The 17,259-nt window shown below is 44.2% G+C and overlaps 1 protein-coding gene across 1 annotated transcript in view; it reads left to right on the plus strand.

Annotated features, from left to right (window-relative positions):
- LOC308379862 (alpha-1,6-mannosylglycoprotein 6-beta-N-acetylglucosaminyltransferase B-like) overlaps window positions 1-17,259 on the plus strand; it is a gene marked incomplete at both ends in the record, with an annotated part of 58,532 nt that overhangs the window by 25,255 nt on the left and 16,018 nt on the right. The window contains 5 exons of the mRNA XM_080857124.1: window positions 1,913-2,022; window positions 3,147-3,220; window positions 3,500-3,667; window positions 4,992-5,156; window positions 8,396-8,565. Of these exons, the coding sequence (XP_080713250.1) occupies window positions 1,913-2,022; window positions 3,147-3,220; window positions 3,500-3,667; window positions 4,992-5,156; window positions 8,396-8,565 (687 nt within the window). The remainder of the gene's footprint in view (window positions 1-1,912; window positions 2,023-3,146; window positions 3,221-3,499; window positions 3,668-4,991; window positions 5,157-8,395; window positions 8,566-17,259) is intronic.

The following is a 17,259-nucleotide window of genomic DNA, read 5'->3' on the forward strand; positions in this document are numbered from 1 at the left end:
TCAGTTTCTTCTCTTTTCTGAGTCTCCATGGCAACAGACAGTCCATCACACACTGCTTTGAGGGAATGTATCTTGACCGCAGTGAATGTATCTTGACCGCAGTTGGACCATCTGCCCACCGGACATGGAGAAAAATATATCCAACAAGCAGTCAGGAAGCATGCTAAACACCAGACTGTGAGATGTGTCTAACAGGAGGACAAATCTACAAAGAGCTGTGGTCTGCAGAGTTGCCATTCCTTACACTGAAGCTCAATGGAGATCAGGGAGATGCAAGAAAATGCGTGAAAATATACGGAAGTATAAAGTGTGAAAAAGTTGTACATGGATGGAAGCCCCTTTAAATATATCAAAGCATACACATGCATCCAGTTCATATTGATACAGCATGCATGGATTTAATGCCCAAGAGGTGCTTGTGCTGTTGGAGAGGAAAGAGAAAAGTCTGGGCCTTCCAGACATTTGCTTTTTCTCTCTGCGTCCCCTGAGTTTATTATTCTCTGAGGGAGTGTTAAAGGAGCATTCACCCAGACCGACCCTGCAGTGCCCACCCTGCCTCCACCCTGCAGTCCCCCCACCCGGCTCTGCCCGTGGTGGTGTTCTATTTGAGATGTCAGCCAGTGGCTAGACTGCTGTAGCTGCTGCTGTGTGGTGCTTCTGGGCTTTAATGGGCTTTTTAACCCTCCTGAGTGATAGGCAATATGCAACTCAAGGCTAGACTTTATTTCTATAATAACTTTATCAGAAGTTTATTTATATAGCACTTCCAAAGTGTGTTACATGAAATATAACATTTCTTCAAATAGGAAGGCAACTCAAAGCACTCGTCAGTAAAAAGAAGCATCTCATGAATAGTGCAAAAACGGCAAGAAGAGGAGGAATATCTGAGCTATAGATTGAAATTACTTAGGCTCATGCATGGGTTTTGATTAGGTCCAAATCCTTTTGAGATTTTTTTCTTTTTAGTTTTTCTTCCTTCGCAGTTTCACAGCATGATGGCAGCTGAGACACACAAGTATTCCCTGTTCATCCCTCCCTATGGCCGTCCAGACTGTTTCGACAACATACCTTTCCCTCCCTCTCTCTCCCTCTCTCTCACTCTCTCTGCCTGCTACTTTGCAGTCAGTTTCCAAGGGAACTCGCTGGCTGACGACACTAATTGTTCTCGGTTCTAGCGGTTCTTGCCCGTCACGTCTTGCTGAGTCAGACCGTTATTGCCGCTAAATAAATAGTGTCTTGATTGAAAAGCGTTCCATTTCACGCTTCATCCAGAGTCCACACAATTAGCATTCACACACATCTACTTTGTGTTTAGTGAGTAGACTCCTAACATGCAGCAATGTCACTCCGACTCAAAATGATGTTACAGTCACAGACCAGAAAGGAAAAATACAGTGGTGCTGTTGGGTTTGTGAACCCCGTGGAGATTTCTGAAAGTCTGCATAAATATGACCTTAAATTTAAAAAAAAATGTATACATAGAAGTCAATAGAATATGTATGTACTTATTTATTCATTTATTGGCCAAAAGGACCCAACTTTAAATGACATTGGTGTGAAAAAATGTGTGATCACCTACTTTTAATTAAAACTATTTAATTATTTAATTTTATCCAAAGGAACTTAGAGATCATCATCAATATACATACTCCCTGGATACTACTCCCTAATAACTATTTCTACCCCTACAGCTACAAGTTTAACTGCCACAGCTTGTGTTATTATTATTATTTTTACTTGTAAAAGGTGTCTCCACTACAAATTACCTGTATTGTGTTTGTATGTCTGTCTGTCTCTGTGTGTATCTATGTGTTTGTTTTTCTCTTTCTCTCTCTCTCTCTCTCTCTCTCTCTCTCTTTCTGTGTGTGTGTGTGTGTGTGTGTGTGTGCGTCCATTCTATTGCTATTTAAAGGTTCCAGCCCATGGGCCTAGTTGAGCGGATCCAGGCCATTGCACAGAATGTTTCAGACATAGCTGGGAAGGTGGAACAGATCCTCCAGAGGAGCCAGATTGCCAGCAAAGGTGCTGCTCAGACCGATGTCTATTTCTACTGCTGCTCAGACCAATGTCTATTTCAGACCATAGTCCGTTCCAGTGGCTGTTTCGCCTGAAGTTCATTTTCAATGGCTGTTCAAACTGAAGTCTATTTAAGTGTGATCCTTTCCAGCATCTCAGTGGAACTGCATTTTACAATCCACCACCCAAACGTTTCTATCAACCTCAAACCTGCTGGGACTCTGTACAGCATTTCTTGGCTCCGCTTGTAACATATAGTGACAGCTGAGAGAGCGGTGGTGCTGAAAGATTGGGTCTTTAAGTCCATGAGTCTTTTTGATCTTCCATTTGCTTCAAGGCCCTTGTTAATGCACAGAGGGTACCACACTGCCTTACTTGTGCTGGCGGCAGGCAAGCTACAGATGTATGTTCTTTCACTAAATCCATTCAACTCGTCTCACAGATTGTTATTTGTCAAGTAGAAAATCCTGGAGGCAGCCCACAGTTGAAATATGCTCCACAGATACCCTGCTCAGGCAGTTAATCCCCCCCGTCTTTGGGCTCGGAGCAGTTTGATAGAGCAGTGCTCATTGTTGCAGCTGCAATTAATATTCTAATGTTACAGAATAGGCCCTAATCCTCCGCCTGTGATCACGCTCACTACAGGCTTGGCAGGCTCCAGAAGGAGAGAGAGCTCCCTCAGCCCCCTTAATTAGGAATGCCAGAGTATGCTGCCAAAGTGACAAATATGCGTAGGAATGTGTGTTCATGCCAACATACACACACAAATGTACACACACACACACACACACATGCGTATATATAAATATCCATACAGTATGACATATTTATTTTAGATGCATGAGCACATATGCAGATACACTCACATTAGCCATTAGCTAAGCTGTTTAATTCCACTTAACCATGACTCAGTTCCTGTTTTGTCTGCATTTTTAGAGACGAGTGGGCAATCCGTCACTTGTCTTCAAGAACTTTTTAATGGCCAACTGAAAAGAGAGAAAAAGAGTTACCTTTGAAACCAGAGACAAAACAAAGGGGCCCTTAAGACTTCCTTAGGTACCTTTGAAAAAAATTGAGTTTTAAAGACTAACTTGGTTTGAAAAATGGGAACAATGTTGTTTCCTTTGCAGGGAGAGACGGCTTGATGGGCCAGTGTGACATCCCAAAGGATCCCCATTACCCAGACTGCCCTAGTAAAGTGGATGTGGGTATTACACAGTACTACTCAATTCCCTTAACAATTCCTTTTGTGACAACCTATGATTTTAATATATATGTATTGTACTTGCTATTACATACACAATGTAGTGCTTACTCCTTCAGTCACTTAGGAAGCGCCTGATGACATCTTCTCCTGGTCGAAAGCTACAGTCACTTCCTGATTTATAGTTATAACTTTCATAATTATATATCTAATCTATCGTATTAGCTATCTGTCTAACTGGCCTCTAACAACATTGCTCTATGAAAATATTTGTTCCAGTGGATGCGAGCCCGATGGACCTCTGACCCTTGTTACAGCTTCTATGGAGTGGACGGCTCAGACTGCTCCTTCCTCATTTACCTGAGTGAGGTTGAGTGGTTCTGCCCCCCCCTGGCCTGGAGGAACCATAGCAGGACCCCCACTGTTCATCCGACACTAAGTGTTCAAGTGAGTTTACAGTACTGATTTTACCATATACGACTTATGCATTGGCATGTGCATGTAACACTGGTGGTACGTTTTTCATAGTTTTAAGCCTGTGTGAGCACTGTTCGCATTTCGAGGAGCGTTAGCTAATTCTCCCGTGGGCGGGCTTGCAGATGTGCCTGAGAGGAAGTGCAGCAAAACTTGTCTGATGTATCTATTCCTTTATCTTGTTCTCTGTGAGTGAGTCAGTGTGATTGCATCTCCTCGCAATCAGCCCTATCCTAAGGCTGAGGAGCCTGAGACAAACTCTCCGACTCCCCCTCCCAGAGTACCCACATCCTCGCTGCGATAAGAGCTGAAACAAAACATCAGCTAAAACCCAACCCTCCTTCAGGAGTTATGTAGATGTGAGCTTTAGCTTCTCTGATGTTTCAGATACACTGTAGGTGTGCTCTGCACTGCAATAATATCATCTTACGCTTTTTTTACTAACACTTTTTTAGACTTCAGACATTCCAGAGGGCTTTAAATGACTGTTGTTTTAACTCAGTCTTAATCCCCTCAGGACAGTCAGGTGAATGCGAAGATGATTTTGTTTTGCATATAGTATGTGAGCTTCTCTCTCAGGCATGGCAGTCTCCTGCGGCGGTTGTGTGGGAGGGTGCAGGGGCATGTTGAAGAGGATCAGGGCATCAGAAACCAGAGACAGAGAGTTTCTCTGAGGCTGCAGAATCTTCAGTGTATGAACACAACTGATCACAAGGAGCTACAGTCATACTGGCTCCTTCCCAACGGGCTCATTTTTCTATATTATTTTTCCAATGTATGTTACAATTTATAGTTTATGTTGTAGCTGTTTCTTCTTCACTCTACCCCGGTACCGTATTCTGAATAGCAGAATATTCACCTTTAAATTGAATGTCTTTATTAAAGTGGACTTACATCAGAAATAAATAATACTATGTAGTTCTACTGTCAGTACATAGTATAGTAATATATGTAAGGGATAATGTATTGTCCGGAGGTCATTAGCCAAAAATAAATCCCGACGGGGCGAACAACACCCTGACGCGCAGCGGATCTTGTAACAACCTGTAATAATGTACAAAAATATTTTTTTTGTATTATTATTTACATTTAATAATTTGGGTTAATCGTATGTCCTTTCTCTACATTTTGCCCTCTTTCCTCCGACTGTTTTCTCTAAATCCAAACAGTGGGAGATGTACCTGCCTTTTAACACCTTTTAACCTCTTTTCTCTAACTCTCTCTGACACATCTTTAACACCCCACTCAGACTCACACACACACTCACACACATTCACACTCGCACACACACACACAGGCAAAGCTGCGCTCAGACCTCGGGCCGCTCCTGGAGCAGGTGGGAACGGGCAAGGAGTCGCTGAGCTTCATGAGGAGACGCATGCGCAGGCTGGCCATGCAGTGGGCCACTGCAGCGCAGCGTCTGGACGTCCGTCTGCACAGCCAGAGGAGAGAGCAGAAGAGGGTGGGTATCCGCCTGTTCTAGCGTTCTACTGAGTTTCCGTCACTTACACTGGTGGTGAATGGAGATCGTCATGGAGACCGTCAGACAGATGCTAGCATGTGCTAGTCACAACCAATTGGACTCCTCTCACCAGTAGGAAAACATGACAAACACTTATAGACATATAAGTGAACACATGAATTCAGAATACAAGAGCTGTTCGTGCAGTGCATGAGGACAGAGCACATTTCTGGACCTGTCAGATGTTTCTTTTGTTTTGTTTTGGAGAGTAGTTCTCTGTGCCTATTGACTTCTACATTCTCTGTGGCAGTTCAAAGAGCATTCACTCAGAGAGGGATGTTTCCCTGACACTGTAAGATGCCTTGCTGAGGAGAGATTTGAGCGCTCACTGAAATCCTCCAACCAATGCTCAGGGAAGACATCAAACGGAAGAGATTTGAAAGTGACCGAGCCTTTAAAGATCTTGTTGACTCTAGTAAAGCCACCGACGTTTTCATTATTCTATGGAAACATCAGGCCCCCTTAGGACTCGCACAGCTAAGCCGTGATGGAACACTAGACAAATGGCCCTTATTTTATTTGCTCTCCTTTAAACCTTTTAGATATACAGTATATCCTGCTGGGCGCTCTAACAAGGTGCTGTACCCAGTGTTTGACCTAAGGGTATCATCAGTCCTGAGGTGTCGTCACATGTGTTTGTGCAGGATTATGCGCTTGGTCTATCTCCACACCAGCAGAATACTAGCAGGTTTATGATGAGTGTGTACCTTATAGGTAGGTTCTCAGTACGCTGTAGCCACCCTGCATGATGTGGAGTTGAGAGGGTTTGTGATGAGAGTGTGTACCTTATAGGTAGGTTCTCAGTACGCTGTAGCTGCACCTGCATGATGTGGTGCACGGTGTGATGAATAGGCATGAAAGGCTAATGCACCCACATCGCATTCGTGTTATTGCTACCTGGGAGGTGTGTGTGTGCTTGCGTGTGTGTGTGTGTGTGTGTGTGTGTGTGTGTGTGTTTGTGTGTGTGTGTGTGTGTGTGTGTGTGTGTGTGGAGGGGTGCGGTGCCAGGTACACCTGGTTGGAAGCCAACAGCCTTGCACTGAGATATCACTCTGAAGCAGGTTTCTCTTTCATCTTTCCCCCTCACACACTCACACACTCACACACTCTCACACACACACATCCTCAGTGTCTGCAGAGAGGTCTCTTTGCATTAGCTGGTCTAAAATCCTTGGCAGATGCGATTAAAACCCTCAGAACACAGTATGTGATTTTTCAGCCCATTAGTGAACTGTCTAGAGTGGACAAAGGACATACAAGCATTTGGTACTAAATACTGATTCATGTCATGCCAGCTGTAATGATGTTAGATATCATTAGCTTATGTCACACATTAATAAGCTGTTTTTCTTTAATGTCTGACATTACGAGAGCTGTAATGACCACTACTGATGGCTAGTCATATCAGTAAAAAAGAAACAGTTGTGTCAACTCATGATACTATACAGTGTCTGCTAGTATACATCTTATGACAGAGGGTTTGTGTATTTAGGAGGAAAAAAACACGAAAAACTCCATGCATATTCACACAATCATGTAGTCAGATTTCTACTAACCACGCAGACTCGTGCTCCATTTTGAGCATTCTGAACCAGCCCACACTCTCTGTTTGTCTAGACCCAGCTGTTTGTGCCGTTCTCCCCCGTCGACCCCCCCCTGTTTATCCTTCGCCCAGCAGTCATGAAGCAGTTGAATGATAGGACTGGTGGTTTCTGGGGCTATGTGTTTGAATGAGCATCTCCGTCATCGGTGCTCTAGCAGACATTCATAAGCATGAAAAAGAGAGAGGGAATAAAAAGGCTGGCGAGTGTCGGGATTTCGAGGACGTTCAGTTATGAAAAAAGCGGCTTCACAGCGCATGAGTGGATGTCTGCCCTCCAGTTGTTCTGTTGGTATGGGAACAGAATGTAGCAGACAGAGTTAGAATGCAAGCATCCTTTGCAATGTTTTGAGTCAACTTCCATGCTGTGCTAATCTACAATACATAACAACATAACCAGACAGAAAACCCCCCATGCCAACAGAAAGAGTAACACGCACATGTAAGCATGTGTCTAAATAAAACCCACCCCAGCAGTATCCTAACAATAGTGTGATTGGCTCCAGTGGAAATATTTTTATCTGTGCATTTTCCAACATATGAGCAGTAACAATTACATTGCTATAGATTCACGTCCCTGATCCCACATAACCAAGAGGAACCTGTACTCACCCATTAGAAGTTCATCCTATGGGCCTTGCGCAAAGCCATTAACAACACTGTACACTAAGTCAACTCATTCCTGGCTCTGCGGTTCTCTTTTGAGAGTATAGACAATCCGCTTTTGAGTCCCATGCTGCTCCTTAAATAAGACTTTATCAACGTGAGCTGAGCAGTACATTCATCCTGTTCTCTTTTTTACTTCGTCTTTGGAGAACTGCTTTTTTGTTGGGGCCTGCTAAAAAATATTTTTTGCTGCTAAATTATCATTTATTTTAAATGTTAAAACATCTTGCTAAACGGTTAAACCATTGAACAAATGTCAAGGCATATTATTACAAATGATAGGGAGCAAGGTCATTGGACAACACAATTAGCTTTCTCAGCTTTTTCTTTGTAACTTTTGAGAAGAAAGCAACAAGATAAGTGGTGGGTAGAAATTATATTTAATTTTAATAAATCATTGGGACATTTCAATAAGGACAAATACAAATACATAAAAATAGGCTATGACTCATAACTGTAAGTGTCATACAGAAGGTGGAGAGGTGGTTAATACAGTATATCTATCATAATTGCAAGCGACTGTAGTGCGTCATTGCGTGAGAGGGCCCACCTACTATAGTAAAGCAGCCAAAGATCGCCTTCCTACATGGGCCCCGGTGTGCGATGGTTACGCCAGTGCACCTCATTGCTCTGAGGCCCCCGCCACACTCACACACATATACAGTACCCTCACAATCACTAAAACACATACACCGTCATTACACACACACACACACACACACACACACACACTAACACACACACACACACACACACACAAACACACACACACACACAATCATACTGTCACTAGAGCTTTTGGTGTAGTGTTTACTGTAAACTAGCACATCTGAACAAAACTGGATAAAATGAATCTAAACCTTGGCTACCCTGCTGATCCCCCCCCCCCCCCCATCCTCTCCCCTGGCTCTAGATCCTGGTGCACATGGGCTTCCTGACGGAGGAGTCGGGGGACATGTTCAGTCCTAAGGTGCTGAAGGGCGGTCCGCTGGGAGAGATGGTGCAGTGGGCTGATATCCTTGTGGCACTGCATGTGCTCGGGCACAGCCTCAAGGTCTCCTTCTCCGTCAAGGAACTGCAGGGGTGAGTAACTGCGTGCGTCTCAATCACAAGTGCTGTGCTTCATCCAGGGTTATTTCAGCGACAGGCTTTTGCACCAGCCAAGTGGCTATTCTCATTGCACTCATGCTGGCTTTGAGTTTGAGCTACACTTTCTTACTTCCGTACCTACCGAACTCTTTCCTTCCTTCTTTCTTTCTTTCTTTCTTTCTTTCTTTCTTTCTTTGCTTCTTTCCTTCCTCCTTTTCTTTCCTTTCTTCCTGTCTACTCGGAGATTGAACACCACTGATGTATTGACTCGTTTAAGGTTTATGATGTAATGCCTGTGAATTTGAGGGGAGTCAGAGGAACTCCCCTGTGTCCCTCCAGATTAAAATCAGGTCTGTAGGTCAACTGGTTCTTGCCTGTGTTAGCTTCCTTTCGAGACGCAGCGGAGCAGCACATTGGAAAGAAAGCCCCGGCCAACTCAGCCTCCCGTTCAGCGCAGCACAGACCTAAGTGGCCCAGATTGCCCTTCGTTTTGGTTCCTGATCCGGGCTTGTTGTCAGACACTCGGAGGCACCGCCGGGGCTTTGGAGCAGAGCTAAGCCACTACAAGCTCCAATGAACTTTTGTCAGTTCCATTTGCTGCATCTGGCTGTGCGGAGTGATCCGTCTCTGCTGTGGTAGATGGCATCTAATCCAGCTGGGCTCCGTGTGTGTGTGTGTATGGGTGGGTGTGTATGTGTTTGTGTGCACTGGTGTTTGTGTGTGTGTGTGTGTGTGTGTGTGTGTGTGTGTGTGTTTGCTTGTCTATGTATATGTGTGTCTGTGTATACTGGTTAGTGTGTGTGTGTTTTGGTGTGTGTGTGTGTGTGTGTGTGTGTGTGTGTGTGTGTGTGTGTATACGCGCTTGTTCAGCCGTGGGTCTGGCAGCTTTATGTTCGTGGTGATAAGCTGGCATCAAATGAGCAAGCAGTGGCATCCCTGCGTGGGTAGATCTGTTCGTTTGGAGCGCTGAGAAAGTATTGATTTTCACAAAGGCCCAGGTGCAGCAGAGTTAAGACAGCCAATCGATCTCAGTGGCTCAAATCCTGCCTTTCTTATTTTTTATATTTCATTCTACTGTTTGTTATTTTATTTTATTTTCATTTGGAATGGAATTTCTTTAGGATATGTTGGAGAGTTGTAGGTGTTGATCTGGACTGCAGTGTGTGTGTGTGTGTGTGTGTCCACGGTAGTATGCAGCAGAGTGGGCAAGGAAGAAAATGTGAGCAGAGGTTGTGTGTGTGTATGTGTGTGTGTGTGTGTGTGTGCCTATACACGTTAATTTCTGTGTCTTCTGGATGTGTGTGCATGTGTTTGTGTATGTGTGTGTGTGTTTTTGTGTGTGTGTGTGTGTGTGTGTGTGTGTGTGTGTGTGTGTGTGTGTGTGTGTGTGTGTGTGTGTGTGTTCTTTCACTATTTATTAAAGAATCTGCGTGCTCCCTGAAGATCCAGGTAAATTAATGACCATTCTCCAGGCACTCATTGATGGGAAGAAATGAAAGAGCGTGTGCTTTTTTCATCTCATCAAAGAGGAGCGTCGAAAGACACGCTGAATGGGAATACATCTGTGTGCTGGGCCATTAGTGTCTGTAGAAAAAAGGCAATGTTTCCCGACGTTTCTTTCTCCCTTCCGTCTGTCATCCTTCACAGAAACACACACACATGCGTGTCTATGCACACACACACACACACACGCACACAGTCACTCTTTCTCCATTAAGCTGACAGATAGTTATCTAGGTTGCTTTCCCACAGTATCCCTTGGGGTAGGAATCTATTTAGATTTCATCTCCCTATCATCCTTGCCGCTCAGCAGAAGATGGATTGCATCGGAAAAAAAGGGAAGGAGAAAAGAGAAAAGGACTCTTGCCTTATAATAGGGAGTCTTATAGGGCGTCTTAGTCGGTGGCTTCAGCATCATGAGGGCTATCTCATGGCGAAGCGCTCAGATGTCTGTGGCAAAGACTCTGCCTTAGAAGGGCGCTTAGTGTGTGACAAATTTTGTTTTTTTTGCAGTAGAACATGCTTAAGTGTATGCTTTACGTGCCTAAAGTTCATATTTGTTCGTTCATATTTGAAGCAACTTTTCTGCTTTGCTGTAAGGTGTCGTCTCCCTTCTCTCTACTGATGTGTAGACATGTGTAGACACACACACACACACACACACACACACACACACACACACATACTTAACATCACTGCTATGAGGTTTTTCTTTACTTTGCCATGGACCTATTTAAAGTGGGCATTTACTTGGACAGCGGTTAGTCGTCTATGAGATGGAGAATGGAAATTCGGTTGTTAAATGCCCCTGTAAGCCATGAGGGGACTTGAGACACCTGGGCCTTCACGTGGCTGGAGAGAATATTCAATGATCCGTGTCCGTAGCCATCCTGCGTGACGCTGCTCACTGTTGTGTGACTTGGCTGGATCTCGTTGCTGAGTCCTGTGTGAAAGCGGAGACAGGGGCTAGTGTTTCCCTGACACCAGATTACTCACTATTCACATGTCCACTGTCCAGAGATGATGACACACTCACACACACCCACACACTCACACACACACACACACACACACACACACAGCCATACACACAAACACACTGACAGCTATGGAGAGATAAAAAAGAGAGACAGAAAGAGATGGATGAAGGGACAGATGGACAAATTTGGAGGCTAAAGTAGTGAGAGAAACAGAGAGGCAGACTGACAGTGTGGGCCAGGAATGGGAGAGAATAATTGCGTAGGGTTCCTCAGAGACCTTTTCGCTGTATTTGTCAGGTACAGTAGCCCCTGTCACTTACTAAAGGCCACCGAGGGCTGACGGGGAGGGGTAATGGCTCCAGCGATGACAGCTGTCACCACTAGGCCTTGGAGTGTGTGGGGGTCTTCCCTGATCCTCTAGTGAAGATGCTGTCACCGCTGCGGTATGGGGGTAGGGGGTCTCCCCTGATCGGCTCATTATCGGACACAGACACGCATGTGGAGGTGCCTGCTCCCAAGAACTGCTGCTTTAGCCTGGTAGATGATGAGACACGCGCAGGGCTTTCCTCCACTTCCTCGCCCCCTGTGCCAGTAAGCTCTATATTAGGATTTGCAAAGACTGCATAATCAGTATTTTGAAAAAACATAACACAATTTATTAGCAAAACATTGTATGTAACAATATGATACAATAGTGAATTTTACCGACCCCATCATGGCGGACATCCATCCTCTTGCATGGTGCTCTTGATGCAGTCATGTGTGCTGTATGCTTTATGACAGGCCGGGTTTAAAACTGGAGAAATGAGCGCAGAACACACTTTCTTTTTATGGCAGCTGTGACAAAACGCTCTTGTAGCTTCATTAAGCCTGTGAAATTAGCGAGGCCTATATTTGGTTGTGTAAGACACCACAAGCTGATCTTGAACAGTGCTGTATCTGCAACACTAATGGTGTGTATGGAAACGCTTTCTGAAGTTCTGGTGTAAACTACAACGACACTCAGAAATAAATACATTCAAATATGACCTATGTTAGATTGTTCCCAGATCACAGGTTTTTTTTTCTGCTTGGTGCCACCAGCATATTGGGCGCTATGCTTCATCTATAGGAATTGCTGTAGTGGTGTTTTTGGCACACTTTCTGACAGATTTGTAGAAGCTACTGTTGGCTATAAATAGGTTTAAGGCCTACATTTGGTTGTGCACGTCACTGGCCTTATTTCCACTCAGTTTCAGTTGCTGATCACTGCAGAGAAATGCTTCATTGGTGTTAACACTAATGGTATGTTGGTGCATACGAGAACTTTCTGGAGTTCTTTGTAGGAACTAGACCAGTGTCGGCAGTGACTGTACTATGGAGGAAGCAGTGCGGGGTGAACGAGTGACATGGGCAGCCTTGGCTCTGCCATCTGTTTGAGTAATGTGGTTCTCACTCTCTGGCCACACTCTCGTATGCAAACAGGCCTGTGTGATATTCTTACAGCTGAATAATGTAAAGGTCTCGATGCCAGTGAGTTTCTGGCAGCTTGAAGGGGGACAAGCGCACCTATTTCCTCTGCTAGAGTAACGTGTTTTTCAATGGATTCGGTTTTGCTCTTCACATTAAGATGCTAAAATCCAGTTTGACACTAATGGCCATTCTCTGAACCCCAGTCTTTAATCTAACACCACGTGCTGCATTTAGTTTTGGTCTGAAGGATTTGTGGGGCATTTAGGAGATAAGCACAGGGTTTGCAGTGGTTGCTGCTGTTGTTGTTGTTGAGGTTGATTCCCCATCATCTTCCCTAATCAGATGAGAGTGCTAGAGCAGAGCTGTGGCAGAGCCTGCTGGTGCTGCTGCTGCTGTCTCCTCTGTGGTCCACACACTGCTGCCTGCCTCCTGCTGTTTGGCCTCTCTCACTGCAAGTAGCCGCGGGGCACATGGCCTCTTCCTGCCAGCTGATTGCATGAGAGCCGTGCGTATGTCTGAGCTTTTGCTGAGAGGCACAGTAGTGGGGGGTGTGTGTATGTATGTGCGTGTGTGTGTGTGTGTGTGTGTGTGTGTGTGTGTGTGTGTGTGTGTGTGTGTGTGTGTGTGTGTGTGTGTGTGTGTGTGTGTGTGTGAGTGTGAGTGTGTGTGTGTGAAGGAGAATGAGAAAGATAGAGGCTTGGCATGAGTTTTCATTACACACAAACACACACACAGGCATACACAGTAGAGAAGCGCACCACCAGCATGTAGGTCACACATGCGTTTGAAGGCACGTCACACTTTGTTAGTCAGTTGCAGAACACACTGTGTTAGTGAGAGAAAAACACTGCCATGTTACTCAGCAGAGGAGCATATTACAGTTGTTACAATAGCACAAATACACACAAACATACATGCATACACAACATGCATTCACAATAACCACACACACACAGTGCATTGGTTTTTCACACACTCACACATTGCCCTGTCGTTATCCCGGCAGAGGTGTAAGCCCACATGTCTGATCTCTAGGGTACTCCACTGCACTACTTGCATGTGCTTCCGTGTGCAAGTAAGAGAGAGAGAGAGAGAGAGAGAGAGAAGAGGGCTGAGAGTTGCCCTCTTTCTTTTTTTCGCACTGCTCTCATTTTATGCTACATAACTGTAAATTTAATCCTCCTCCTTGCTCCCCAAGCTGGGCGAGGGATTTGCATATATCCAATTAAAGCCCCCAACACGACACATCCGGTCGATCCACGCACCCCCCTAAACACAAATGTACTTTCCATTATTACACGTTTGCACTCGAACTGCACCACTGTATTACTTTTTAATATTCATGCCCCCTCTTCCACCCCTCCAATCGTTTTTTTTCTGATCCAGCCCAGAAGAGGAGAATTCTGCGTTTCTATGCAAGAGTGTTTGGGTGAATGGATCTCAAGAGATCTCTGAGCTTTCTTGATATAGAAGCGCTCTGAGACGCGTGAAGAGGGGACAGTGCCGGTATGAGCCCACAGATAAGAGCGGCGCACTGGGGAGAGCACAATAAAGTGAGCCCCTGAAGGCTTGGTCGGCTCAGAAAAACAGCGAAGCTTTGATGTGTTTCTGGCGGTCTTTTTATCTCTCCCAGTTGGGGCCTGGCCAGTCCAGCTGTTTCATGAAAAGTACATGAGGTTTACCTTCCACAACCCTGGCTGGCCTTAAATGATCTGTACAAATTGTGGTTTTGGTGGATCACCAATGGTGGTACTGTGGTTAGCGTCGTCGCCCTCCATGCGGTCAACCTGGGCTTGATGCCTAGCCACTGCAGGGTGCCTATGTTAGTCACTGTGGATAAAAGCGTCTGCTTTTAGAAATGAAGAATATTATCAAGTGAAGAAGACGGATTTGTCAGGGAGGAAACGTGTGAGTCCTGTATTGGACTATATCACATTTACTGTGAAAGTGGTACAAGCGAATGCATGGTAAACTCATGGTAACAGAATCTGAGGCGTAGAAATCAAAGGGGAATATCCCCCAAATATTACAGTTTTTCTCAATTGCTTACACACATTTTTTGAAAGTATCTTCTCAAAAGTATCTTTCTCAAAACTCTAAACACAAATCCAAAAACCGCACACACAAAATGCAAAACACTACATATTTCCTGCAAAATGCTACTTTCTCTTCAAAACAATGTTATGTCTCCTCAACATGGTACTGTAATGGTATGTTCAAGTGACACACACAGACATTTCACATGACTAGACATTTCTAAGAAACAATTGAGCACTGATGTGTTGATGAGCATTATGCCTTTTCATATTCAGTGTTACTGTATGCTTACTCCAGTTGTAAAATATAACTGTATAATGTTTTTTATTAATTTTTTCCAAAAAGTGTTGTAGCCTATACATCACAGCAAATACAACTGGATGTGTAAATGATTTGCACAGAACAAACCATAGAAAATAGGCCAGTACAGTCAACTAAAAAAGAAAGGAAAATGTCAAATAAAATGATTGGCTGATCAATGTTGCCATCCATTGTTCTCCAAACCAATTGCAAATTGCACAACAGCCTTGGACATAGAAGCTTTGCCATTTAAATGCCAGTGTGTTCTGTCTGAACACAAGGAGATTTGGCATTGATGAAGTTTGCAAAATACAAAGAATGGTGTGTAGTGTTTTGAAGAAAGTCTGGTTTAGCATTGAAATCTGGGTCTAAAGCAGGAGATGTGTTTATAGTTCAGCAGAATTGGTTTAGGGAGTTGGCACATGGGTTACAGGTTGTGGTCATTGTGTCATGAGTTCCAGTTTTTGTGTGTTAACAATTGAGAACAAATGTAAAGTTCACCTTCAAAGTTGCCATTGACTGGAATACACATTATCCATGGAAAAGGATGTAGCTAGACAAACGTTCGCATGTGAGTACGTCAGGCATATTTAGTTAACTACACTGGTAGGGTTGACCATGAATACCCATGTCATATTGCCTGAAGTAAATGGTTGAAATATTTGATTGTGCCTTTTATGTGTTTTAAAGGTACAGTCTGAAATTCTAAAAATCTTGTGTTCGTACACAATCCCGGATCTGTAACAATCCCAGCCAGTCCATAAGGTGCTTCAGGAACTTTTCTTTTTTACTAAAATTACTAAAACTAACTAACTAAAACTTCAAGTTGAATGTAAACAAATTATCAAAATAAACACATTTGAAAATGGAAATCTATGATGACCTTGGTACATGCACATATGCACACACACACACACACACACACACACACACACACACACACACACACGCATGTAGTGTGTAGTGTGCATTCACTCAAACAGCAGCATGTGATAGGAACTGTGGACCTAGGCACCTGTGCACCTTCTCCCTGTCACTCTATCTCTCTCGCTCACACACACACACACAAACACAGTTGGCCCAGTGGGGGTGTTGTGTGACGGCGCACAGTGGGGCACTGAGGTGTGAAATGAGACAGAGCCAGCGAGCTGTTTAAACCCCCCTGGCCAACCCCCTGTACCTCTCCCTAACAGCAGCGCCACGCCCACACAGCTCATACACTGGCTCTCAGCTGGGCAGTAAACACCAGCTAAGCTAAGACTGCAACATGAACATGAGAAACGTGTGTTTAGCAACACTATCAGTAAGGAGAGTTCATCAGTCAGCACAGTCATGCAATGAGCATTCAGCTCTGGGACATGCGACATGTGGCATGTTTGTTTACCTCATGTGAGTGATCGGGGGAACTCTCAGGGATTGCGTGTTTGTTTTTGTGTGTGTGGACCCACATGTGTGTAAATATGAGAGAGACAGACAATGAGAGCTAGAGAGAGATAAAGAGAGTTTGTGTCCACTCTGAACATCAGGTGGGTGTATTTGGTCCATTAGGGCAGTGAATGGGGCTTTAAGATGTGACTTAAGATGTGATTTAAGATGTGTATAAGTGTTGTCTTCTCAGGGGCCCTCCCCTAAAGCTCTGACAGATGAGGCTGCTGCTGCCTCAGGGGCTGTGGGCAGACACACACGCACACTGTGCACTTATCACACACTTCTCTTCCCCGGTCTCTTACTTAACAGGGGTTAGGGCTGTCCTGAGCTCAGCCCCATGGGCACATAGGCTACGCTCTGATTAAATTCATACCCTTTTCTCTGCCTTAATCATTTAAACTAGACTTGAACTAAAAACGTTCTCCTTCCTGCCGTAGGAGTAGTAATTCTCTATTCAGGTGTGTAGCTGTAGAGTAGGTTATATAAATGAGGTGATGTAGCAACTTCCAAACATCAGGAACTCTAACCGGGTTTGTATTTTTTATTTTATTTTTACTGTTTCTTCAAAAGTTAGTCAACTGTTACGTTAATTAACAAGCTGAAATTCAAGTGTCAGTCTGGCTAGCAATGTAGGTTACTGAAATCTATCAGCATTGTTAGAATATTTGTGGTTTGAGCATAATATCAGAACAATTTGTATGTACAGTCCTATGTTTGTTTATCCTTTCTGTTCTCTGTTGTGTACAGTGTGTATTGTGTACAGTGTGTGTTGTGTACTCGGTGTGTTGTGAACTCTGTGTGTTGTGTGCAGTGTGTGTTGTGTGCGGTGTGTGTTGTGTGCGGTGTGTGTTGTCTATGGTGTTGTGTACTGTAAACAGTTTTTTTTGGTTGCCAGTAAAACACCAGCTCTCCTGACATTTCCTCATCCCTTCAAGTGACAGTTATACTAATGCTACTATTCATACAACCACATGTGTCATAAGGCCATATC

Source organism: Sprattus sprattus (assembly GCF_963457725.1).
Source record: "Sprattus sprattus genome assembly, chromosome: 18".
In the NCBI taxonomy this organism is placed as follows: domain Eukaryota; kingdom Metazoa; phylum Chordata; class Actinopteri; order Clupeiformes; family Clupeidae; genus Sprattus; species Sprattus sprattus.